At 38.9% G+C, this 27,425-nt stretch overlaps 2 protein-coding genes across 28 annotated transcripts in view; one reads left to right on the forward strand and one right to left on the reverse strand.

The window, feature by feature from the left end:
- CALML6 (calmodulin like 6) overlaps window positions 1-27,425 on the reverse strand; it is a 235,833-nt gene that overhangs the window by 137,626 nt on the left and 70,782 nt on the right. For 15 of the 25 annotated variants that reach the window (XM_039509211.1, XM_039509212.1, XM_039509194.1 and 12 more), the window contains 2 exons: window positions 16,637-16,788; window positions 3,966-4,053 (listed from right to left, as the gene is read on the reverse strand). The exons of 3 other annotated variants lie outside the window; for them this stretch is intronic. The gene's annotated coding sequence lies outside the window, so the exon portion shown is untranslated. Of the gene's footprint in view, window positions 1-3,965; window positions 4,054-13,766; window positions 13,980-16,636; window positions 16,789-27,425 lie in introns of all 25 variants that reach the window. 7 more of the 25 variants (XM_039509183.1, XM_039509187.1, XM_039509203.1 and 4 more) reach the window with 5 other exon arrangements.
- The window catches only part of GNB1 (G protein subunit beta 1), an 80,917-nt gene that overhangs the window by 19,587 nt on the left and 33,905 nt on the right, over window positions 1-27,425 (forward strand). For all 3 annotated transcript variants that reach the window (XM_039509173.1, XM_039509174.1, XM_039509175.1), the window contains one exon: window positions 23,042-23,149. In XM_039509173.1, coding sequence (XP_039365107.1) covers window positions 23,093-23,149 — 57 coding nt within the window. In that variant the 5' untranslated portion in view covers window positions 23,042-23,092. Of the gene's footprint in view, window positions 1-23,041; window positions 23,150-27,425 lie in introns of those variants that run through there.

A 27,425-nucleotide genomic window follows, 5' to 3' on the forward strand; every position in this document is an offset into this window, starting at 1 on the left:
AAAATAAACTTGATCACTCCAATTTTTCTTATAGTTAAATTGGCATTGTGTAAACAATCATTACTTTTATAAAAATTGTATTTGCAACACTGAATGAGGTTCATTAGGTTGGATTCATTGAACACTATTAGCCTAGTTGGTGAAACTATCGTAATATCTGAACAGAGAACCTTGAAGGTGTTTAATATTTAAAAATCAAGTGGGATTGTTGCATCTGAGTCATTTAAAGATTTCTAGGAATCTTTGCAAAAACAAAATGTCCATACTTCAATTTGAATAAGCCTTATTCATGCAAGCCAGCATGATAGTCAACTGAGGCTTAGTAGAAGCTCTTCACTAGAACAGTATGAATATTGCAAGTCAGGAATAAATAGGGTGACTAGACAGCAAATGTGAAAAATCAGGACAGGGGATGGAGGGTAATAAGATCCTATATAAGAAAAAGATCCAAACATCGGGACTGTCCCTATAAAACCAGGACATCTGGTCACCCTAGGAATAAACTGTGCTGGCTGAACTGTGTGTGAGGAAACAATGCTTTGTCCACTGTAAGCTTGGCTCCACCCACTTTCTCACTTTCACTACAGCAAAATCAATTCAAATTTAAGAGGGGTAAAAAAATGTTTATACCCATTCCATAAATTATCAATACATCAAAGAGTGAAATAGTTTCCCTGAAACTAGTTCTTTTATGGAATTGGTGCTCTTATGTGTGATGTTTCAGAGGCAGTTAAAAACTGGCCAGTCTCTAGTGCTCAGGATCCACATACCCACCAAAAAGTTCTCGCTCTACATCTGGGAAGCTGCCATATATGAGCAGCTAATCTTAACTTTTGTTTTCTTCTTCAGTGAGAATCTGATTGGACGGAAATATCTCTGCAAGTACTTCCACAAATGTCATGTTTCACACCAGTTCTCAGATCATTCATGATTCTGGGCTTCCCTTTTACTTTCCAGAAACAAAGAACAGATTAGTTTTGTCAGTCATTCTTGAGTGACAGGATTTAATGTCTTTAAACAGAACGGTGTGATTTCTGTCTCTGGGTAGCTTCTCGATTCCTGTCTGTTCTATAGAGCATATAAAGGGGAAAACTTCATATACTTGTGCAATTTTTTTTTTGCTCCCCTATTAATTGGCTTTTACCTCCTTCAGTGGGCAGTTTTTGGAGCTTTCAGCTCTTCAAGGGATAGATTTTTCTCTCCTTCAGCAACAGCTCCATTATTACAGAGAGAGGATTAAAATAGCAGCAATCAGTCAAAAAAATTGAAATAGATGTTATAACTGGGCTATATTGATAGACTAGGAGGGCCCTACAGAAGAGTCAGGATCTCAGACCTTGACCAGACTGTCTCTGAACATGGAATTGAAAAGCCATCTTTGAAATGAGATTTCTAAATAAGTGAATGTCCTGGTATATGAGTTTAGTTTAATCAGAATAGTTTTAGAATGGTTGTCTATGTAAATGTGTTAAATCAGCTCACACATTACCCACATTCTCAAATTTAAAAACAGCACGTATGTTAAAGGCACCACCAACTTTCCATCCCAAGTAGGTTGTCTTCCCCCTCCCCCCCTTTTCTGACACTGATCCTCCGTGAGTTTAGTCTTCCTGTACTTCTCAATAAGCAGCATTATGATTACAGGAACATCCTTAGAGAGTATTGGCATAAGGGCCCTGAGCTATTGAGAAGAAATGCTTTATTTTCCACCAGAATCATCCTCAAAATGTAACTGCCTGAAGGCATTAAAGTTGTACTCTATGCTAGCAATAGCTTTGTGGGCAAAGAGAGCATGCTGTCCAACGGAAGTGATCTCCTGGGCTGGAACTTCATCTTGTGTATTTTTGACTGTGTTCACACAGTTAGCTACACTTGCAGCTATCAGCTGATGCAGCTTTTAGGAGGGTACTCCTTATTGTGGCTTCAGAAAATGCATCAATAGGACCATTCTGTCTGGATGAATGTTATTCAAATCACTGCTGAAGTAGTCAGCAAAGACTGGATGATATATTCCCTTTGGTGTTAGTCAACTTGTTAATTGTATCGTGGGGTCAATATTAGGCAAGAGGAGCAGGAGTATCTGAATCTGTTCTTCCTCTCAAGAACTGTGTAAGTTGATTGCAACACATCTAGCTTCTGCTACCATTGGAAGTTGTACGCTTTTCAATGTAGAATATAGTTTGGATGAGATCTTATTTTGTTGCTTTTCAGTAATGTAAAACATTCTTTTTTTTGTAGTATAATTTGGCTTGGTACATAGGGTTCTAGTATTGGTCAAACCAGTTTTATGTCACTAAAGGAACAAAGTGCATCAAATACAACATTCTCTTGAAGATCACTTTTACAGCCTCCTCAGTAAAAAAACAATAGCACTTTCACAAAACAGTCATAGCCTGTATTCTTCTTTTCACTGGTTTAATGTGTTCAGTATTAGAGGCAGTCACGTAAGGAAGGATATGAAGACTATGGTAGCAGCATGACTCTGTAAATTCTAATTCATTGAATTGTCTAATGGAGGGCACATAGTTTAAGAAGTGCTCTGTATTTCACTAGCCTAGCAAAGATGTGTGTTAATGCTAAATGTACAATCCATTTCAAAATGGTTGAAGTAGGTGTTTTAAATGTGTTGAAGCAACTTTTTGCTAGAAATACGTTTATCTTTGAAAACTGGTTAGGAGGGAAATATTAAATTTTTACTGTAGGTATTTGCTAGGTTATGATTATGTCATTGGTTGCTCTGTCACAGCTGGAATTAGTTGTAAATTGCTTGGATCAACAACAGACTTCTTCCACTTCTTTGATTTTAATGCATATTTTTTTTGTTTTTAGAAGAAAATATGCTGCTGTTGGAATTTCCTTTCTTTAAGCTCTCCAAAACCATTAACTCATTGATTCAGCTGGTCTAGTAATAAGAGATAACACAAATTCTAAACATATGTTGTCTCCATACTTTGTTTTCTAAAAATTAAATTGTTTCTAATCTTCACTTTGCATAGTTGTCAAACAACCATGTACATCTGCATGTTCATGCAGATATTTTATAATACACCCCAATTAAACCTTGTTTCATTATATGGTAATGGTGTGTCCTTTACAAGTTTACTTCCCTCCCTTCCCCCCGCCCCCCCATTGCAGTCTTACAGTTCTCAGTCCACAGTGTGTATTTTTTCTCATTATCCCAGGTTTCCTAGTGGCTCAGCATTTTTTGTTCTCTTTTAAATGTGCTTCAAGCAGTCTTGAAGCCAAGGATCTTTTATTATGATTATAGGGGGGGAAAAAAACTGTGACATGGAGCAATTTTCTTTGCATCCATTGAAAATTGGACCAGAGTTGTTATGGCCAAAATTGGTTCTTCCAGTCTTGACAAGGAATTACTAAGTGAACTGTTGTGTGGTGGTGTCTGGACAGACTGCTACAAGTTCAGTTGGTTCAGACCGGTTGAATCTGAGGGCGCAACTAATGCGTTTTTTACCTGGAAATGTGGATTCTAGATTTCATGTAAGGAGGTTAGATTTCCTCTTAATCAAGTATGGTTAGATTTCTTTGCTCACGTTACTTATCACTTCAGCTATGTTCTGTTGTGTTGGAGTTTTAGTATAGCTTTCCTTGTGATCCTAAGGAAAAGGATTTTTTTTTAAAGTATTTTTGGTGTGATTGTTAATTGTGAAAAGTGTAGACCTACATTTTTTTGGAGCTGGGAGATGCAATTGCAGTTTAACAAAACAGGTTAATCATGAGCAGCAGTACAAACTGCCACTTCACCCATCTTCCCCTTGACACTGATGTGCTTCTACCCTGACCTGGAGATGCCAGCTCCAGGAATGAGAAGGAGGTTCACTTTCCATGTCACATTTGTGCCCCTGGCCTCTCTTCTAAGACTGCAAAAAGAGTTGCAGTTAGTGCAGTTTGTGATATTTTTGTAGTGTAGACAATTGTCTACTGAGATGGTCTGAATCGCAACTCACCGGCAGTGTTTTGAACCAACAACCTTGAGGTAAAAGACCCGATTTTCTGTGTGCTGGACCGTCCAGTCTTCTCAAGTGTCACTGCAACCTACAATGACAACCACAGAATATCAACATCATAGTGAAGGTAGTCAAATCTCTGATTCCAGCTTCATGATTGAAATGCTGAACAGGTTTTCTGTGCCAAAATACCACTTGTCAACACTTTTGGGTATCTTTTAGAAGACCTATTGTGGCCTTTGAGCTCCTTTATCTGATGATGATGGTTTAACTCACACCTTCAGTCCTGGTGCCCAGTTACTTCTAGTGTCTACATCTCTGAATAAATGATATTCATCCATGTAAGGGTACTAGACTTTCCTTAGTCTTGTGTAAGGTATTAACTTACTGTCTCCTTAAAGGTACCAGTTTTGGAGGTGGTTGGGTGACTGGGTTGAGGGAAGTATTCCTAAAGGAACTTTCAGGCAGAAGGCTCATTCCTTCACCAATTGCTAAATATGTATTGTATCTAGTCACCTAAAAACCATCCTCACAGAGGTCTCTTCTCAACAGTGGTAATCTACTTACTACTTTTCCAGAATCTATTTCTCCATGTATCTGCTATGAAGTTAGGTTTCTCCTAAAGAGGAATTGATACCTTCAGAAACCTTATTCATTCATTCATGTGTGTTTGAAATTGCAGTGTCAGCTAGATACATTAGTGTAGAATGCTGAGTATTTTACATATAACTTCCATATAAAACCTTTAATTTCTAGTGTGGTTTTGCTTTTAACAGTTGGGGATTTCTTGTTTTGGTAACTGCATAAAGAAATTCCAGCTCTGAAATACTTTAAACCCTTTTATTTGTCTAAAATGATAGTGTAATATAACTTGCTTAACAAAATAACAGCCTTTGCATTCCATATGTACAGCTAGCGTTGCTATATGTTAGAGCTTAAGTAGAATAGATCCAAAATATGCTATTTTACAGCTGTGTTCCATCCGCTCTTAAGACTTTTCTCAAATGATTTACTTTTCAAAAGAGAAAAATTTTTATATTGATCTCAAGTAATCTTGGAAATCTAAAGAAAAACCAAGACACGCTACTCTCTGGTTTTGCTAAGATGAAAATTATATAATATATATAAAGTAAAAAAGACCTAAAAAGTTAACTTCAATGCCGTATGTAATTGTGTGCAGTTTTAGGGTGTGGCTTTTCTTCATTCTGATTCCTTTCCAGTTTCCATTAGTAATCATGAACATTTTCTTTCTCTGTTTCATGCAGGCTTCCCCAAGTTTATGAAAAAGGTAGGGACAGAATTATATTGTGAGTAAGGAACTTTAACTTTCTAGAGATTTTTTTAAAAAAAGATATGTAATAAAAAGAAATATTAGTAAAAGACTAGACAATTCTCCTATTGTAATTTTGCCCAATGGAGAGATGTATGATATTGGTGATCAAGTCTCTTTGAGATAGCAGTAGTAATGCTTTTTGAGTAAGAATTTTAACACTACAGGAGCCATATGAATTTAATTTTATAAGTGGACTAAATTTAGTCATTGGCTTTTTAATATTTACATCCAGGTTTGTGCTGACAAACTGGATTTCTAAGATTGGCAATGTGCACAGTTACGAGATACAATTACAAATATTGGGAAGCAGTTAAGGAAGCAACCATATTAATATTACTTATATAAGTATACAGTATAGTTATATACTTTAAAAACAGTATTGATGCAACAGTTAGGTGATAATTAAAATTAGTGAGGAAATGCAAAAGGTGTTAATCTCAAGTGTTTTGGCAGTACAGGGGGCCACCCAGGTCTTTGGGGGCAGCTTGGTGTCGCTGTTGCTAGTAACAATGGAATGTGATGGGTGTTTTGGAAGAGGGCAGCTCCTCACGAGTGCCTCTGCAGGAGGAGATTTTATACATTATCCCGTGACAGACATTCCATTATTGGGGGGGGGGAATGCTCGCTAATCCTAATTTTCCAAAACTGCCCTTTTGCACCAGTCTAATCAGAGGACAAGATAAAGAGTTAATTAAGCTTTCTGTGTGCTAGGGAATATTGGGAATGAAGGAGGGCAAAATTGGGGTTCATACTCCCAACTAGTTTGTACTACTCTGTAAACCTAATTTAATTAGCCAGTGCATTCTAGTTGTTTTGTGCTGCTACAGTGTGTGGTAAAGCTGTGAGAGGGCACTGGTGAATATGGATATACAAGTTAAAAATTTTTAAATGATTTGTTTGGCACCTTAACTCTGCTCTGTAGCAACAGCCTTGGGGACCACAAACACTAAAGTGTCATTATCATAATGGAATTGCTGTTGAATGGTGTCACATGATATGTTACCCCGAATTTACTGAGTTGTATTCACAACTGCATCCTAGTGTAGTTTTTGTTGGGGATTGAAACAGTTAAGTCACTTGATGAGACCACACCCATGACTTATCTACTACTGTAGTTCCTGTTTGTAGAGCCATGTGGTATTGTGGCTGAATGCATCAACTGCAGTAGTGTATTGCACAATGAGATAAATTTACTTTTTAGACACTCTTAAATTAGTAAAATATGTTCATATTAGAATGATTTTATTTAAATTATGGGCTTTAATACATTTCCTCAAGACAGTGTCTGTATAAGGTCATAAATGACAGATACAGAAAGGTGGGTGGGTGGCGAGCCAAAGATAAAATAGTTACACAGCAACGTTTCCAATTAAACTACAGCTTCATGGGTTTATCTGGAGGCTGGGTAAAAGGGGAAATGAATATTATACATCTGAGTTGGTAGTACAGACATAAATACGTGCATAATTATAAAACTCTCTACCATTTGCAGTTAAGTGACCTGTTACAAGTTAGCATTGCAGCAGTATGCTCCTGAGATGAGAGAACTTAGACAGAACTTGGGTAGATACAAATTTGTTGAAGGCTCCGAGTGGATCAGTTCTATAAGTTCATGTTGTTAAAAAAAAAACTTTATTTTCCTGCAGCAATATCTTCACTTCCTCATAATAGAACACTTGTTTAGATAAATATCACCATAATTTGATGGGCAAGCTGTTGCGAATTTCTCACTGCTACTGGAGAATTCTGTAATACAGCCACTTTTTGTTCTACTCTCAAATATTTTGTCTAGATGTAATACTTATTAAAGAAAATGAAGAGGAGTGGACTTGTTTGTGTCTTGCTGACAATATTCAGGCACTGATGACTATTCAGTAGCTGCTTAGGAAATGTGCTTTCTATTTTAAATCACTAGAGAACAAGCGTTAGCTGGTTGAGGCAGCAGTGAAATAACTTCAATTTAAATGGAAGACAATTTTTGAAATTATTCTGTGCTCAGTTGCAATATTACAAACTTCAGATAAATATTTTGTTAGCTTGAATGAATAAAAATCCTTAAAGCTTGTCAGGTATTTCAAGAAATAAAAAATTCTAGGCTTAAATTCTTGATCAGCCATTATATTTTGATTTGCTTTTATGCTTTAATAGTCACTAAAAATGAAATATTAAACTAAAGAATTGCCAAAAGCATTGGGTTCCTTTGCAGCCCAGGTATGTTGTATTTGGGCACAGGTGGAGGTTCTCTGCTCGTGCTTTCCAAAAAACTTCATCTTAAAGGGTACAACTCAATCTTTGTGCGGGCCTTCGAAGTTAATTGGTGCAGTCCCTATCAGTATAGTACTCCGCTGAGTTGAAAATATTTCATATGATTATGCTAGATCAGTGGTTCCCAAACTTGTTCCTCCGCTTGTGCAGGGAAAGCCCCTGGTGGGCCAGGCCAGTTCGTTTACCTGCCGCGTTTGCAGGTTTGGCCGATCGCGCTCCCAGTGGCCGCGGCTTGCTGTTCCAGGCCAGTGGGAGCTGCTGGAAACAGCACAGGCTGAGGGACATACTGGCTGCCGCTTCCAGCAGCTCCCATTGTCCTGGAGCAGCGAAATGCGGACACTGGGAGCAGCAAACTGCGGACACTGGGAGCTGCGATTGGCCGAACCTGCGGACATGGCAGCTAAACAAACCGACCCGGCCCGCCAGGGGCTTTCACTGCACAAGCGTTGGAACAAGTTTCAGAACCACTGTGCTAGATGTTCAGCGTTCAGGTGTGGACTGCTTTTAAAGGCCTCCATCAGGGGTAATTTTAATCCTGATAAAACTCAAATATCAGTCTTTGGGAGGTAGCCAGTGTACATATAAAACAACCTTTGGAAGGGGTGGTTTGTAGTCAGACAAACACACAGCATGTTTGGCTCCTAAATCCTGTGTTTGATTGTGTTTATACTGCTGTGTCAGGAGGGAGGAGGGTGTAAGCAGAATTAGAGAAGCACCTGTTCATACATCTGATGGCTTATAAGAGTGTTCAGTATATCATTGGAGTCAGTTTTTAAAAACTCTTTCTAATACAATTTTTAAAGCAAGTTCTTTCTATTAACTTTTTTCATTTGAGTATGTAAAGATTTGGGGTAATGTGGAAAATGACGGAAATCTAAAAGCGTTCTTCAAAATATCTTTCCCCAAGGAAAGTGATGGGCGGGGGGAGGAGAATCTCTAAGGAAAAGACCAAGACTTATATTTAATGGATACCTCAATATTGATGTCTTTCTAGTAGACAATCTGGTCAAGCTGTTACCAGTGTAACGATTCTCTAAATTTTTGAAAAACTGGGAAACAAAACTGGTTTGATATGAGAGAAAGCAATTCTCTCAGTTTTCAGTAGAGAGGTTTTATCTCTGAAACTGCCATTTTTGCACCCTCTCAGAAGCAGTGTATTTGTTCTTAATCCCAGCTTTTCCATCTCTTTTCCTGGAGGTGAAATACTTGGGTATTTTGGGACATTACTTCCGCCATGCTCTGCACTGTTGGCTGTCATCCAGCCATCTCGGTGCAATGATCTAACTGCCTAAACCTTGTTTAACACATTCTCCTTCTATGGTTTTATTTCCTTTCTCTTCTGTTTTTTAAAAACCCATTCCTTTGACTGTGATAATGAGATCTGTAAGCTCTCCGCTTACCAGAAGTAGAAATGCTTTTTCAGAGAGGGGCCTCTGACAGTTGAATTACAAGAACACCCTCACTGAATCAGTGCTGTGGGGTGATGAAAATGAGTTTGCCTGTAATTCTTAATGTTGCTTTTACAAGACTGTATTTTATCTAAAAATGGAATCTTGTGGCACTGCAAATCTCTTTTTCTTCATGGTTTGTCTGGTTTGTTCTTAAGTACTAACTGCAGTGTTACATTTAAAATAAATTTTCCAATACCAGGGTTGCTTCCTGCAGCCATCACAGGATACTCATGGAGTATCAGCTCCAAAAATTAAACTAAACTTTCTGTAAAATAGATTTGTATAACTCTTATAGTTAATGTGGACCTAGCAAATAACTTAGTATTTTTCCAGAATGTATGAATGATCTGTGGCTTCTGTCCTGTATTAGGGAAGGTTGGCTCAGGGAACTGCTGGAGTAAGTGTTTTTTTTAATTTGAAAATTAATATTACGTATTCTGATGTGCATCATTGTTATAGTTGCTCTTCAGTTAGTTACTTTTAAATGTTCTCACCTAATTTAATGCCAAAAACTAACTGCAGATAAAATCAGTGAGATTTCATCTGTTCAGCTTTTAGGAAGATGTGATCATAAACCAGCTGATTTCTTTTTAAAATGTGAAATGATTGAATGTGAGACAGAGAAATCTTCATGGAAATATATTTATGCTCTGCTTTTGATAGTCCCTCCTAAATTCTTCATCTTTAAATTAGAGTTTGGATGAGGATGACGCTTAACCTTAGTGTTGATCACCAGAAGTGAATTCTCTAGCTTATAGTCTATCCACAATTTTTAAATGTGTTTTTCTGCTTGTATAGTAAACATCTTAAAATAAGTCAACATTGTTACAAAACTAGCTCTTTAATCTCAGGTTACTGCACTTCAGTTTGCCTTCCTGCTTTTATACTTAGTATAATCCACTATTATCCTGACACAGCAGGCTTAAAGATATACTTTATCTGCATTGACACCCTTGTCCGATGTCTCCCTGCATAGTGAAGACAAGTGATGTTTTAAACACACAAAAAGCTCTAAGGGAAGGTGGATGTCAATATCATCCACCTGGAGGAAGGCCACTAGTTAGTCTCATATGGTGCTGGAGGTATGCAGTCTTAAAACCCCTCAAAACTTCTTTGTACAAACAGTTAATACCCTCTAAACTGGGAGTACTGGAGGAAAATTGAAATACTTTGTAACTGTAAATCCTTTTCTTTTCCTCAGTACTACTTCTGGTGATTTTTGAGGTCTTACCTCTTCCTCTTCTTGTAATTCCCAATATTTTGTTGTCAATTAAGACCAATAGTAACAGCCTTGTTTGAGTGCTGATAACAAGCTTTTCTTACTACTTTAATTGTTACTGTTAGCAGTGCTTTGGAACTTAAGGCATGATGCACATAATGCTAATGTTGAAAACGATGTTTTCACTTTTCACATTGCAGATTTTAGTGGGTGCTTGCATATTTGTGAACATCATTTTTATTCTTGTGTAAGTGTGACAAGGCTTTCTTTTAAATCTAAATTATATAATCAGAATTGGCTGTTCTCTGCCAATGAAAAAGTTCATGTGTTCTTAGGGTTGCCTGAAATTTGTTCTTAAAGATGAATTTCTCTCGAGTTCTTTTGACCCATTGTGTTAGTCTTAAATTTATTATATCAGGATTCTAAAAATTAAGGCCTTGATTTTTAGATTTCATTGGGAATTGTGAGGGAATCAGCCCCTCTGAAAAATCAAGCCCTGGTTTTCCTTTTACCTTTGAAGTAACTTGAGGCAATGCAGTATGGGTTGGGAATTTTGACTGAAAGCCAGAATCACCTCTTGCCTTGTTATCCTGCCTCTGACAATGTCTTTTCTTGTGGCCTGGGCAAGTGGCTTAAGCTGTTTGCTCCAGCTATTCTATCTGTAAAATAGGGTTAACCACCACTTACCTCACAGGGGTGTTGTGAGTATTTATTTTATGCAGTGTCTTGAAGATGTAATGAATGTTCAGTATCTTTTTATAGGTAGTGCTTAATTCTTGTAATGACTTCTATTTAACATGAGAAGCTGCTTTGTCATGTAGTAAATTGATAAAATAGAAGCACCCAATCAAGAACAAGTGACATTGGAAGCATGGAGGTAGAGGGATGCAATCAAATACAGTGCTTATACATACACTTGTAATTGCCAACTACCCCATCTGTCCCTTAAACCATCATTCATTAATTAGGAATTTTTAAGCATTGTGGCAAAGGTGAATCTTGAAAGATTCGCAGAAGAGAGTAATGGACTTACAGATCAGTTCAGGGAGGGCATTCCGTGCACATGAAAACCATAGGGATGTTCGTGTGAGAAGCTGACAAAGGCTGATGCTATTGGAGCACAGAAGGGAACACATCAGACAGTGTCTCCTCTGTGTGAAGTTAAGATTACATTTGATAAAATGTAATTTTTAATATTCCTAAAAATTGCTTCAGAAGTGCTGTAAATGACAGAAATTCAAGTTTTATGGCCAGCCTTATTGATCTGTAGATATAGTAGAACCTCAGAGTTACAAACTGACCAGTTAACCACACACCTCATTTGGAACCATAAGTACACAATCAGGCAGCACCAGAGATAACGACAAAAAAACAAACAAAAAAAAAACAGTTCAACTACTAACAAAAATAAAGGGAAAGTAGCATTTTTGTTCTACATAGTAAAGTTGCAAAGCTGTATTAAGTCAGTGTTCAGTTGTAAACTTTTGAAAGAACAACCATAATGTTTTGTTTGGAGTTACAAACATCTCGGAGTTACAAACAGCCTCCGTTCTTGAGGTGTTCATAACGCTGAGGTTCTACTGTAGTACTCAGCATGGCCACGAGAGACCAGATTTGATCCCAGTTTCTTCCCTTGCTGACAGGGAGATGGCTTCAGAGCGGGTAAACTCTTAATTCTTCTGCATGGTGGAGAAGAACTTACATTTTTAGCATTGGCTTATCCTTCACTTTAACATGCTCCACTGGCTGCTTGTGGAGGCAAGTTCTACCTAATCTTTGACTAAAGGATGGTGTCATATCAGAGCTTTGACGGGGAAGCTCTCTTCAAGCAGGAACTCGTACGTCCTTTCCATAGACACGTGGAAGACACATCAGTCTACATCAGTGTTTTGCAGACTTTGAAAGCTGTCAGATTTTTACCAAGCCCTCCCCATAATTCCATCATGTGGTATTAAAGGCCCATTACCCATCTTAATGCATACATCTTCCTGCCTTCCTCCTCCTTCCCCACCATGGCTAGTACCTAGTATCTCCTTCCCAATTTTGTGAAACACTGGTGTAGATCTCCATAATATGATTCTTCCTTTCTTTTCTTACACATTTTTATAAGCAGTGAAATACTTTTAACTGTTGTGGGCATTTAAGTTAGCACCCACTGAAATAATGGGCTGGTTGACACCTCAAACTGTTACTTGATGCTTTCTACAAACTCAGGAAGAGATTGCTGCATTGGTTTCACTCCATGTTTTGAAGGTTTTCTCTGCAACCCTAATAGCTTGACTTCACTTTCTTTCTTTTAAAAAAGCAAGGCTGGAGAACAGTTGAGAGAACTGCCTGTGCCTCCATGACACTAATCTTTCACACATACATCTTACTATAGATGAAGAGACAAGTAGTGACTTATATGGTTTTTGAAATTGTGTTCATCTCAGGTGTGGATGAATCTTCTCTAAAGCATCATCAGTGTATTATTGTTACTCCTGAGGGCATTCTGCGCCGCCCCCCCCCCCCAAAATTCTGCACACAATATTTGAAATTTTTGCAAAAATCTGCAAGTTTTATTTGTCAATAAATAAATGCGGAGGCTCCAGCATGGCAGTGGGGAGCACAGGGCACTGGCTGTACAAAGGTGGGAGATCATCCTGTACTCCCCACCCTTGGAACACAGACTCAATGGTGAGGCTGCACCTGACCCTGACACAGCACAAGGCCTGGGCCTGCCTCAGAAACACCCTGGGGCCCTGCCCCTCTGCACCAGGTGTGGGGCAGGCAGCAATAACCAGGCAGGATCCAATTGTGGAGGGGCTTAGTGTGGGTTGAGAAGATTCTGTGGGACAATCTGGGTGGTGGGGGAGTTGTGGGGGGATCTAGATGCACTGAGGCTGGAGGCAAGGGAGAGAGGGAGAGGTTCCAGGTGTAGGGACAATGGGACTCTGCAGGGGCTTCCAGGTGAAAATGGTTGCGGCTCAGCAGAGGGGTCTGGGTGCTTGGGGAGTGGGGCTTGGTGGGGTGGGGGTCTGGGTGCAACTAGTTGGGGGTCAGTGGCATGGGGGCTCAGAGTGGTGCAGGAGGGTGGGGCTCATCAGGGTGGGAGTTTGAGTGCAGGGAACTCAGTGGGGGGTGGTCTGGGTGCAGGGGTGGGGGTCTGGCTGTGCAGGGGGCTCCAGATGCATGAATTGAGGTTTGGTGGGGTTTGGGTATGGAAGGCTGGGAGTGTACGGGTTGTATGGGGTGAGGCTTGGCTTGGGTGACTGGGTATGGGAGGCCCAGGTGGATGGGGGAGCAGCTCCCCCTACAGTGACCCCTCCCCTTGCAGCTGAGGAGCAATGGGGGCAGGAAGCAGAGGAGGATACTGAGCTTCCTGCAGCTGGGGGAGGTTTCTGAGGGAGGGCCTGACACAGCCCCAGCCACTCCTTGCAGGGGAAGAGGAAGTCCTATCCTCTCCTGCCTCCAGCCCAGCCCGGACTAGCAGCTGATCCCGGCTCAGGGTAGGACCCACTGGCTGGGGTGTCCCCAGCCCTGCGGTGACTTACCTCTCCACCGGCTGCTCCAGGTGCCTGAAGTGATGTACCTGCACAGCTAAGGAGTGGTGCGTGACTGCTGTTGCAGCATCCCTTTGCTTCCCTGATGGTCATTTTTCTGCAGGGAAGCAAAGAAATCTGCAGAGGACATGAATTCTGCGCATGCACAATGACGCAGAATTCTCCCAGGAGTAGCTTGTAGTTGTAGTCCAGTCTCAGGAGGCCCTGAGAAATAAGTGAGACGTCTTTCATTTTGGATCACAACTCCTTAAAGGAATGCTCTCAAGTTGTTTTTTGTAATGATTGATTGTGAGAAAATTGAATATTTAGAAGAATACACCTTAATATGTTCTGAAACTATTGAAAACCTAAAATATTATGGCTCTTCCCTTTTTGGTTAGAACATCTCTTGTGTGGATCTCAAGGCTTCACCAACTAATTTACTCAGTCTGAACTCCTGCTCTTCTGCCCTTTCTTTCTGTATATAGCTACAGCTTGCTTCCTGTTCCATATTAGCTCTATTGTTGATATTGGTAAATGCCCTCTTGCGGGGAGTGTGAAAAGGCATGCAACATCAACAAAAGTGGAACTCAACTGATCACCCAAAAAGTGCTATCACATGCACAAAATTAAAGAAAAATATTTTTTTCATTTTCTCTGATAGTAATCTTAGGGGTAACTTAGAACAGTAGGGGCACAATTTTCAGATGGAGTTGTGACCTCGAATGTTGGTGTCCCTTTAGGAACAGGTGTTACTAATAGGATTTATAGCATATGATAGATTAGCATTGCATCTGCTAATCTGTCTGGTGGGTATAATGTAGTGTGACTTTTTATACGTTTCAAAAAGTACAACAGCCACCTAAGACTTCACCAATGTTCAATAGCCCCTAAAAACTGCTCTTCTCAGGAGATGAGATTAGTTTTGTGAGTACCATGTCTTATAACAATTTTAAGAGGTTAACTATCCAGTTCGTGTTTGGCAATCATATGGCAGGCATTAATTATTAACCTTTATACGTTGATATGATTAGCACCATCAATAATACAGTCTAGCTGGATTATTTTACTTCTCATGCATCATCACTAGTAATAAAGATAACTGCAAGCAAAATGATACCGTCAGTACTTTCTGTATTTCTACTGAAGTTTTGAAATTGGGAATTATTCACCTTGCACAATTGTTGTTTTGTTTTTTGTTTTTACTGGCTGGTACCTTAATTTTTTTGTAAAATGAGGAAAAATTGAAATTGAATAAGTGAGGTGCCGTAAACTTTGCCACACTGCCCGGCCCCCCCCGGACTATAACCACACACTAAGCCTCTGAAGAGGCTATTGCAGCCTATGCCAAGTAGATTAAAGAATGATGTATTTTAAAATAATGCTGTTAGACTTTTTCACAACTCAGAATTTAAGGTAAATGTCAATCTGTGTATTAGATTGAGCGAAGTATAGTGCACTTTAAATTATTTAGACTTCGTAAATTAAAATTGTTGTGCTAGTATGATTGGACTTAAACAATACATCACTCCTTTCATTAGTGTGTCACTGTTTATTACGACGAGTGAGCTTTATCTTCAGGGCAGAAACATTGTACTGGGGCACTCTTTATTGAGCTTATTTCCCCATTCACAATAATTATTTTGTGTTCGTGTTGGTGTTTGTAAAGTTTTAAATGGCTACAAATTACAGTACGTAGCTGGATATTTTAATGCTCAAATGCCACTACTGCAGCTGTAAAGATAACTTGCCTGTTGCTTATTTTGCAAAAAAATACACAAAGGTAACGTCCCTTTCCTCTGTAGGAGAAATGGCAAGAATCCATTACACCATAGGTGGTGGTTCTTCAGAAGTCTCCAATACCTAAATATATTGCTTGCACATTTTTTCCCTCTTAGTGTTTAAAAAATGCAACTTTGAGGTGCAGCAAGAGTATTGAAATAGTTTCTTGTGATAAGAGGTAAAAGCCTCCATATGTTACATTAATAAGTTACCAATATGGTGTCTTATCTAGCTTCTGAATGTGGGAAAAGGGGCGATGAAGTAACAATGTATGTGGTGCAAGTAACTGAATAAATTAAATGAGGGACTTGGGTCATTTTGAAATTGCAAGTAATAATAAACTACCTTGTCAAGTGTGTATTTTAATGTCTCTTATTTAAAAAAAAAATTAACTCCAAGATACATTTTTGTGAACAAGATTAGGGGGATTTAGTCTTGCAGCAGAAAGGCTCAATTAAGCAGTTCAGCTTATGGAAGGAGATTTTGAATGAGTTCAGTGAAGGTGTGATGAAGTGTGTTGTTCTGGAGGACACAGTAGGACATTCAAGGGAAAGGGAGGTAAGTGTGAGATTGATGGATATCTGTTTGTTTACTCCCCCAAGGTGGTGATTTTGAAAACACAATGTATGTATATGGCTTTTTGTATGACTACAGAATTATTGATTAAGGAGCAAAATTTTTCTAAACCACAGAAATTGAAGAACAATAATGTCTTCCCAGTCAAGCTGACAGCTTCTACATAGCAGTGTAGCCAGTTCAATGCTTTTTTGCATGGCAGTTTGTATTGTATTGGTCAATGTATGGAGAGCAAGGATAACTAATTTCCACACAATGCCCCTTCCAGTTTAATAATCTTAAATTTTGGGGTTAATTGCCTTTAAAGAAAAGTCTAATTTATTTTTGGAGCCTCAAAAAGCTCTGCTGACTTGTTTCTGTATAGAGCCACAAAAATACTTTGTGGTGTTTTATTCAAATTAGCACAAAAGGTATATATTCCCCCCTCCCCTGAGGTTTGATAGTAGCATCAAATTTACTTTGTGAGACTTAGTAAGAAGGGAATGGAAAAGTCACAAAGATGGTTGGCAGGCTGGCTGACTCACCCATAAATCTTAAACCATCTGTTTTGAAGAACCTCTGTATTCGGATGCCTGTGACTGGGTTAGGCTTTTCATTTCCTGAGTGTTAGCCAGGGAGTTCTCAGTCATGTTGGCAGGAGTTAAACTTCCTGTTAATATTTAAACCAAAAAAGGGCCTGCAGAGGAAATGGGAAATGTGGGTTAAACAGTTTCTGGTGGCATTGTGCTAGAAATCAAGTTTGGGATTTGGAGTTGTTTGTAATGTATACTGGCTGATTTTTAACTCTGAATGAAGGGATGTGTTTAATTCACTGTTGTGATGCAATTGTGTTGTAAAACAGACAAGCATCCACATTTTTTTTTATACGTTTAGCTGTGGAGTGCCATGAAATCCTATAGTATTTGCTTAATTGAAGCAGTATGTCTAGAGGTATGTGAGTAAAAATCCGGACTCTTTTTTTTTTTTTTTTTTTTTTTTGGTACTATCTCGACTATGCCTCAATTGCTAAATATCATTAGCAAGTTGCTTAAATGCCTTGCCTATGTTTGTCTGTCTGTCTAAAATGGGGGCAATAACCTCTATACACTCATACAAGGTAGCTTATTGTTTGTAAAGCACTTTGAGACCTTTGGATGGAAGGTGAAGTGTTCATTAGTACTCTAGATCCTATATTGAGGAAACAACATGCTGAGGTTTTCACTAAGCTCACAAAGTGCTTAAGTAAGGCACTTTTGAGCTTAGATGTACTGTAGATAAGGAAGGTTGAATTCTGCAGGAGTACCTGTCTGAACTGCACAGTGAAAAGTATACTAAAGAGAGATGTGACCCTGAGGCAAAGGCTCCTGTAGAGACCTTGACTCAATGCCTGTGAACCTCAAAAAAGTATGAAGAGATTTGGAAAGCTGCTGTGCTCTTTCATAGGATACATAGGAGGGGTACCCCTGTTTAAATGCACATTTTGACATGCAGGAAGAGAGGCAGGCAGAGAAAGAAGGTAAGGAGGAGTGAAGTTAGGAGTGTCTTCAATATAAAGAGAAGATTGTTTGACATAGAGAAAAGCTAGAAATGGAACCCAGCTCTTTACTATAGTAGAACCAAGTCTTATCTGCTAAGCACATTCTGTATCAAAGATTTCACCTTCTATACATTTTGTATTTTTATCATTACTATCTACATGTATATATTATATTGAATGGTGAAAGGGTCTGTTTCCTTTTTTCCACATCACCTACATAACCGCTCCAATCAAGATTCCTACAAAGAGAATATCTTAAAAATAGTTAAGATTACAGATGGCGACCAGCCACTCACCCCAACCCTTAAAAGTCAGGAAATGTCAAGTTTAGGTATCCTTACAACTCTTAACTCCCCATCTCCCATCATTCACCACTTTTACTGTCAGATTACCCCTCCTGTAAAGAAGTCACATCTCTAATCATTAACAGTAAAAAAATGTACACACCACATTCCTCATGGTCACAAAAAACGTTAACTCATATTCAACAACATTAACACATCTTTAAACATTTATATGCTGGTAAGTTAACGTATGATGTGATGGTTTCTTGTTAGAAAATATAAGGTTGCAATCAAGGTTTCACAGCATAGAGTGAATCCATTAGGAGTGTGGCGTTGTGTAGTATACTTATGTGTCGCAGGTTTGTGAGACCTATAGGAGAATAGGCAGCATCTGTCAGTGAAAGTGGTGCATGTGGGAATTAAGTTTTGTTAAAAGAAATTCCATCAATGGACCCTTCTTATCTTAACTTTTTTAATGAAGACTTTTCTTTGTGGAAAGAAATGCATGTACATATTTTGGAGTGTCTTAACATCTGTAGACTTGTCCACTAAACTAACTATTTAACATATTGGGCTATACTCTCTTCATACTATTACATTTATATATTTAATGGCTATATGGCACTTCATAGTAATGTCCCACTTCAGCTGGTTTACACATCTGCAGTAGTATGCTTCATTGCACACCTCGTTAAGCAATAAGGCACAAGCATGAAGGAAACACATCTGGTATATCTTTAAAAAGTGCTGAATGTATTCAAATGATACTACCAGGCTCAGTCACTGTAAGGTGAACTTCCTCAACATTATTCTGATCTTAGGATCAGTTTCTTTTTTTTCCCCCAAGACTTTTAAAAGAGAAAAAAAACACCCATTATTTCAGTAAATAAATAAATATAATTCCATTGTTTATAATCGTATAATTTCTGGCATGAGTAGAAGATTGGAACCATGTTACACCATGTGCTGTAGTAGGACCGATATGTAGCTAGTCCTTTGCCTGCTGCTATATTAGTCCATACCAGACTTTTTAAAGATAAAGCTGCAGATGGCATCAGCAGGGCCTAGTGATTGGAGTAGGAGACTGGAAGCCAGAAGACCTGGGTTCTATTCTTGATTCTGTCATTAAGCTACTGTGACCTTCAGCAGATCGTTTAACCTGTGGACCTTAGTTCCCCCACCTGTAAAATTAGGACACCACCACTTCATATAGGTGAGGAGTTGTCTGAAAGGTGCAATACCAGAGACTATTTCTGCTGGATGGTAGATATTTCTATATTCTTGACCCAGCTAAAATGGGACTAAACAATAACTTAAAATTGTTGTAATTAAAGTCTAACTGATCTGTGGCAAAGCTGAAACGTGACCAATTTGACACCCTGTATGCTAAAGAACACTGTTTAGTCAAGTGCCTGTATTGCTCTGAAGTGATTTTCATTGTGAAAATTGCAATACAAACAACTCCAAGCAGAGAGAGCTGAGCTGCAGAGACAAGATGAGCATTGACTGCTCTATTCTCAAGACTGGTGTGTAGTTCAGCAGATGAGTCCCTAGTACTGAACTCAGAGTGGAGAATATTCTGAAGTGAAAGAATATTCCAAAGAAAACAGAATGGTGAATATGGGTCAGAAGGATAAGTGGACAGCATAAGGTTCTCAGCAGGTTTTGTCTTAACTGGATTTGAATGGGCTACTAAGCTGAACCAACAGTCTTACAAGGGCTTAACTATGACCCTGGAATCTGAAGGGAGAAAGAGACCTAGTTCCACATTAACACAGCGTCTGGGCTCTGGAACAGTATGACTGGAGATTTTTTTGGTAGGAGCTGACCCAAGTTTCTATTGTAGGTATATTTTGGACTGCTGAGGAGAACAGTATATTTGTAAGTAATGGTGTGAGATGTTTTGAACATCTGATATTTGTCTTGATAGATTCTGTGAGCTGTTTAAAGTTCTGAGGTACTTTAGAGTACTTTTTACTATGATAGAAAACTGTAAGAAAACAACAGGATGACCCTATTTAGAGAGTATTAGCACTTTACTTTCACGTCATCTATTTTCCACTTCTTTACTGGTGGATTTGAATCTCTTTGCTTTTTGAGTTGCCTTCACTATACCTTCTCATCGCTGATTGGCAGGGGACTTTGCAATTATCTTTATCTTTCCTCCTGGGAAGGGCTACCTATGAGGGTTTTTTTGTTTGTTTAAAAAAAGGCAAATTAAATCCCAATAGAATAATATCTGAAGCTGCTATTACAGCATTTGTGTTCTTTTGTGGTGCAGGATCAGTTCTAGTTACCAATTCCTTTTTCAAAAATAAATACCGGTTCTCTTCTTTAGATTTTCATACATGCTATAGATAGCCCTTAAAGGGAGAAGCAAATATGACAGCAGTTTATTAGCTCAAATTTAACAGCCTTGCTAAATGAAAGATTTGCTATAATATATATCTTTCATTTATATAATATAATAAAATATAACTAAACACTGTTCTTAAAATAAGTCTTTTAACAAGTGCTCTAATTTAAGAATTTAGCCCAGCAATAATGTCATGTTTATGAATTGGTTTGGATGTTTATGCTATTGAAGTATTTTTAAAAGGTTAATTTATTGATTTAATCTGCTTATAAAATTGAGCTTATGTTCCACTCTTTTATGTTGTCTCTAAAATTCTGACACAGCCATATACCTTGTTCCCCCCAGCTAAATGTAAATTTCATTAGAATTGCTACTGTGCCTCTGCAATTTTACATTAGTGCCTAGTTACTAACACGTTAAAAGAAACTCAGCTTGGGGGTAACTATGAATTTTTAGGCCAGAACGCTAAAGGAAAATGATAGTTTTGTTTAGAAAAATATTTCTATTAAAGGCAAAGTATTATAAACTTAGAAGATATTTAAATGGTTTGAGTAACATCTTGGAACGAAATTGCCTTTTGTGGGAAGTTCATGGTGGTTCAGGGATGGTGTTTTAGCTCTGTCTGTTCTAGATTGTTTACAGAGAATCTCCTCCTAGGATGCAGCAGCCAGAGGCATATATGATAGCCAATAACTCAGGATCTATACTAGGAAAACCAGCTATTGCAGAAAATGGCTGTCAGCAGCAGGTTCTCCAACTCATTAAACTGTGTAATTGATACTGTAGACAGAATGAAACTGTTTTAACACTGTTATAGAAAGTGTGAATGAGCTCTTAGGTCATTATCCTAGTAGACAACCGTTCATTGCTGTTCTAAAACAATTGCCAGATTTTCTTTTGGAATCAAGGGCTTTGTGTTTTCTGAACATCACTACAATGTCTATATACTGATTTTAACAGTATATAAGAATCAGAGGGATAGCCGTGTTAGTCTGGATCTGTAAAAGCAGCAAAGAATCCTGTGGCACCTTATAGACTAACAGACGTTTTGCAGCATGAGCTTTCGTGGGTGAATACCCACTTCTTCGGATGCAAGTGGTGGAAATTTCCTGGGGCAGGTATATATAAGCAAGCAAGAAGCAAGCTAGAGATAACGAGGTCAGATCAATCAGGGAGAATGAGGCCCTGTTCTAGCAGTTGAAGTGTGAAAACCAAGGGAGGAGAAAGAGGTAATGATGGCCACAAAGGTAGCAATTAAAAGCAAGACAGTGTCCATTGATGATACATGCATAAAATATGCATAATCTGTTATGGCCATACAGTAGAGGAACAGAGGAATCAAATTTGTAATCAAATGTATATGACTGGCAAACAATGAACAGCAGCAGTGTGGACAATACTAAATATGGAAGATCAAGGCAGCTTCTAAAATATCTCATTTGCTTTCCACAAGTTTATTTTCTTTTGGGCAGTTCTAATCAATCCTGAAGTAATTTAGTTGAACTCCTAAAGCAGGTATAAGTCATCGTAGCCACAGATATTTTTTGGGTGAATTTTTATATGAAACAGTATCTAGAATACATCTCAAAACAGAGAAATGGTGTTACCTAGCTATTTGTATTAAGTTGAACTTGTTTTGTTTAGTCCTCTGTAGTGGCTAGCCCCACTCCAATTATGTACTACATTAAAAGCATTACAGTGAGTGGGGCTCTGTGACAAGCGTGAGAACAAATGTAATTGTATAAAATGAAACATTTAAATATATTTCATCTAATTTCTGTAATTTCATGTCATTTCTTTCATATTTGCTTTTCAGTTACGTGTCAGGATAAACAAAGTATATTCACAGTAGAAATTGCACATAACATTACAAATACACCTCTACTTCAATATAACGTGACCCAATATAACACGAATTCAGAAAAACGTGGTAAAGCAGCACTCTGGTGGATCAAAGCAAGTTCGATATAATGTGGTTTCACCAATAACGCAGTAAGATTTTTTTTTTTTTGGCTCCCGAGGACAGCATTATATCCAGGTAGAAGTGTATCTGTTCCAGTATGACTTGAATACCTAGCAAAAGAAAACTCTAAATGAGGTTCCCCAACAGATACTTCAGAATAATCTCTCCAGGGCTTCTCACCCAAATCTACTGTCCCTTTGGTTTCTTCTGCTTCATAGGGACCTGAGCAATCCCTGTTTACTCAGCTATCCAGACAGTATTCCTCACAATCACCAAATTTCAGGAAACTTTATTGTATTATCCTATTCCTGGTTTCTCAGTTTGTTACTCCAGTCTATAAATATTAGAGACATCTTTATCTTTTCTTTGATTTGTTTTTAATCTTTCACTGATACTTTTACACAGAATTTCACCCCAAGGGAAAAGGGTTTATCACAATTAGTGTTGTAAAAAATCAGCATTTCGCTCATGGAGTATGACAGCTTGTACAAAGTGCAATCAAGAAGATATTTTTATGGTAGGAAAAATGCAATAGGACCTGAGGGAAAGGAGAGGAAACAGTCCTACACATATTTTATTAATCATGGGCATAAAGAACGAAACAGTAGATATGAAGGGTTGTGACTGTACCTTGTTCTGAATAGATTTGAGAAATGTTGACCCACTGAAGCTGACTTTACCAGTCGTTGTTAAATTCTGGGTTGAATTCTAGCTATGTTGAAAGGACATTCTGCTCCATTAATTTATCAAACTTAAATTTAATTTAATTTATTTTATTTTTTAATAAATCCTCGTGTGTCTGTATTTCAGATTTCTGATTGTCTCAGAGGTGGCAGTGAAGCCCACCTTTAGCACAGGAAGATGAGTGAACTTGACCAGTTACGCCAGGAGGCTGAGCAACTGAAAAATCAAATCAGAGTATGTATTAAATCAAATCAGTGTGTGTATTTAGGTTGATGCAAGTGATATTTATGCCAGTTGTGTCCTTTTTAGGAACAGGATGGGAGATGGACAAAAATGACTTGTTTATTAGGCTGAAACTTTCATAATATATTTCAGAAGTTAACGTATGGGGTATGATTTATAAATGTAAGCACAGATAACTCCATAGAAAGTTGCTTTTAGCCATTCCAATTTCCAGTAAGCTTTTTGATTGAGTCACACAGAATAATATAAGAGCGTATAGATTATATTTAAAAGTATTTCTGTATCGTACACCAGTCCTTAAGGCCAGTATGTTTCTCTTGACACTTTAAGCTATCCAAATCTCTAATGCATCAGGTTTGAGTATCTGATATTTTTATGAAGCCTTCAGATAGATAATATCTCGGTTTAGTATTTTGGACCAGTAGAGTCTAGTACTAAACAAATTATAATTCATCGCTCGCCATGGAGTTTATCATGAATAAACTTCTTCACAACCCTCCGTAGAAAGTAGTTTAAAAAGATTGGCTGAAGTACATCATTATATTTTATTTACTGTCTAGATTTTATTTCCTGCTTATACTCAAAGGTTTACACAAGCAGTAAAACTAGGTCATGTTGTTTCATTGGGGTTAAGTTATAGATCACAGTAAATATACTCTGGTTCTTTCTGACTTGCTGGCACATCTACTCACCATGAATATGCTGAGTGAAATAAAGGAAAAGTGTTTTAATATTTCCAAAAAAGGATTATTGTCAAATGGACATCTTGTAGGTTTCTTTCAAAAGGATTTTATGAAACTTAATATGAACAAAATTATTCCCAGTGTCTTTTAATTCTTTGGAAACAACACTAGCACATATGAAGCGGAAAGAGAAACTGATTATATAAATTGAGTGAAACTGATCAGTTTAATTTCAGTTTGTGTAAGCTGACAAGTACAAAAAATAAATAGCTTAAATTAAACTAGTTTTTGTATTTTTTGAGGGGTTTTTAAATATTCCAAAGTAGTTGTTGTGATCCAGTGGGCATTGGTTTATTGCTCAAAATACATTCTGTCTTTCCAGCTCAGAAGTAAAGTGAGGCATAATAGCCAAGTTATAGTACTTACACTAGCAAGACTTAATAGGTGTAGTTGTGGGAGAGACATCACTTCTGTTTCCTGCAGGTTGTGCTTGTCAACAGCTGTTGTCATTGTGGAAAGGTGCATCTTTAAAAACCTTGACAGCCCCCAATTTTTTTTAGGCCCCAAAATAATGGCTCTAATGCCAGGCAGGATTCAGACCCAAACCAACAAAAGTAATGAAAATGTCTGGACCCCAATTCTACCTAATTCAAGTAAAATGTAGGTTCCTTGACACTGGTGATGTATAGTTTTTTTCCAGACAAACTCTCTGGTTGTATTTCCTTTTGACCCTTACCACCCCCATTTGTTCCACCCACGCCGCACTACTTATTGTTTGCACTGCATCCTCCCTCCACTTGAATCTCCTGCAACCCCTTGCACCTTGATCACTTTTTCCTGAGCCAGAGTGCTAGGTCTTCACCCTCTCTGAGACCTCTCATGGAAGCACTTTGTGGAGATTTATATCCTAATCTCTTTATGGTTCACAGTGTGCATAGAAAAGTAGTACTAATAAGACACATGCTGAAGTTTTCCTCTCACTAGCTTTTTGTTGCATTCCATCCCGAACCCTCCCCCTTCTGTCTATATTGCCCTTGTTAGATTGTAAACTCTCTGTGACAGGGACCATATTCCGCACCTACTTAAACACCTCTGTAACTGAGTTCATGATACTGCTATGGCTTTGTGTAACTTGCTGCTATTGCATGACTCTGTGATTTGTAAACTGAGTAACTTCTTTAAAAAGTGTGAAAAGATGCCTTTTTAATTACTTATGCAGTTAAAAATGAATATAAGAACAGTAAAATGAAACCCCAAACTTCAAGTGATTTTAATATAATTTGAAATGTTATTGGGTTGGTGATTTGTACACCAGTCTTCACATCTGTGCTATTTGGGATAGCAAGGCTGCTAAATCAGAAAACTGGCATTCATGTAGAAATATACAGACGCAAGCACAACTTGACTTCGCTGCCAAACACTGGTTTTAAGTGAGCTGATATGGTCACTTTTCTTTCACATTATAAACTCCTTCCTTTCAGCCCCACACCTCTTTTTAATTTAAAATGAGGGAGCAGTTATTTTTAACATCACTTTTGTAAAGGAGAAGAAATTCCAATCCCTGACCCCATCCTAAGTCTCTCTCAGACGTTTTTGAGCTGTGCTCAAGACTTACAACAACATAAAGAGGGACAGTTTTGTGGAGCCTCCTTGTTAAAAGGGCAACAGTTCATCACTGTAAAGTATACAACCTGTATATTGTTAAACTATGCTGGTAAAGAACACAATTTTTTGAAAGGATTTGGGTGCTTTACGTACAATAGTTTTGGCCAAACAACTTTAGATCATCAAATCAGAGCATCGCTGCTCATGGGAATAGAAGTCTCTACGCATAATGCATTACATATTCAGCAGTTCCTCAGTTATGTTGTCAGTGAGAATCCCAGAGTAGGTACTCATGCATGCCAGATTGGATTTTTGGAATAGCAGTGTTGGCAGCTGTGCATATGCCTTTGGCGTCCTCATGCTCTTGTGCAAGAGCATAAAGGATGGGGAGTGGCTGTGACTCCCTCACTTTCCTCTTACTGCCTATGGCAACAAGACAAGTGAGTGTCTGACATCCTATTCTTTTCAGAGATCCTAAGCCAGTTAACTGAAGGATGTTCCTTTTATTTAAAAAAAAAAAAAAAAAAAAAGTCCATCAGTGACCACACCACACCCTGCCGTACAGCAAGGCAAGACACTTCACACCAGCTTGCCACATTCCATGGTGGAATCAAACCCTCAGGGTTTGAAACCTGCCATCCTGTGACAGATGGATCCCATCAAGGAGGGTCACAGCAAATGTCTCTTCTGCCAAGGGGAGAGGCACATCCCAGTCAGGTGCTCTATGTGGAAGTCCTTTTCCGCTGGCACCTGCAAGCTCAGTGCAAGCTACACGTGTTAGAGTGATTCTTGCAGGTTACTGCAGACCCAGAGGTGACAGTGATGACCCCAGCAAGACCACACAAACCAGTGTTGGCCAGCACTCCCTCAAGCACACATCACACTCTGGGATTGAACTGTGGAAGGAAGGTGGGTGAAGAGGACTCCAATAGGTGGTGTCAGCAGCATCACTGCTGACCATCTCAGCATCAGTGAAGTCTTCTGCACGCCAGACCGTGGCACTGACTACCCCAGGGCTGATGGACTCACCTGTACTGAGTGCCTCAATGCTGGTACCTCAGGCATTAAAGCAGGTACCTATGCCTCTCACAAATGGGACACCAACTCATGTAGCTGAACCAAGCTTACACATAGCTCCAAGACCAAAAGGGAGTTCCAGAGAGGGACATGAAACAGACTAATCTAAGGACAAATCCCCCAAGCAGTCCAGCAGAGTGAGAGACCTGGCACTGGTACCTGTGATGGAGGTGAGCAAAGACCTGAGAGACGACTTGGAGGAATCCATGTCTCTGAAGACGTTCCTGGTATGACAGATGTGACCTGCTCCATAGCACCTCTTGGTGCTGCCTTTTGAAGAGGAGGTATTCTCCTTCCTGCCATTGCTGACTTCTTCCTTCTTGCCTAATGGCATCATGGATGACTAGGCCACACTGCAACTGGATGTGAGTGCATAGAAGCAGGAAATGACAGGGAGGCAACAATGACCCTGGCCTTCACCCAAGGAATCCTCTTCAGGGCAGTGACACCAGTCCCCATGCAGAAAGCCTTCAAGGACCTCCTGTCTCATATTGCAGAGACCCTGCACATTGGGACTGTGTTCATATATGAACAATCTCGTGAGCTGTTTAATATTGTGAGCATGACAACACCAGCCAGGATCACCCTCCCAATTAATGAAGAAATCCTGGAATCGGCCAAAGGACTATGGTAATCTCCAGCCACTCTTCCTCTCTCCCCCAAGCAAGTGGAGAAGAGGTATCCGTCCGTCCCCCCCCCCCCCCCGAGGGTTTTGAGCACTTCTGAACCCACCTGAAATAGCTCTTTGAGAAAATCATTTATGCAGCAGTCAGAGAACCTTCTCCTGCCTGAGACCTCACTATAATCCTCCAGAGGCTCATTGAGTCTCCATTGGAGTCTCTCGCAGAATTTTCCTTTCACCAGCACACACTGAAGACTGTTTTCCTAGTGGCTATCACTTC

This window comes from Mauremys reevesii, linkage group 21 (genome assembly GCF_016161935.1).
Source record: "Mauremys reevesii isolate NIE-2019 linkage group 21, ASM1616193v1, whole genome shotgun sequence".
NCBI classification, from domain to species: Eukaryota; Metazoa; Chordata; order Testudines; family Geoemydidae; genus Mauremys; species Mauremys reevesii.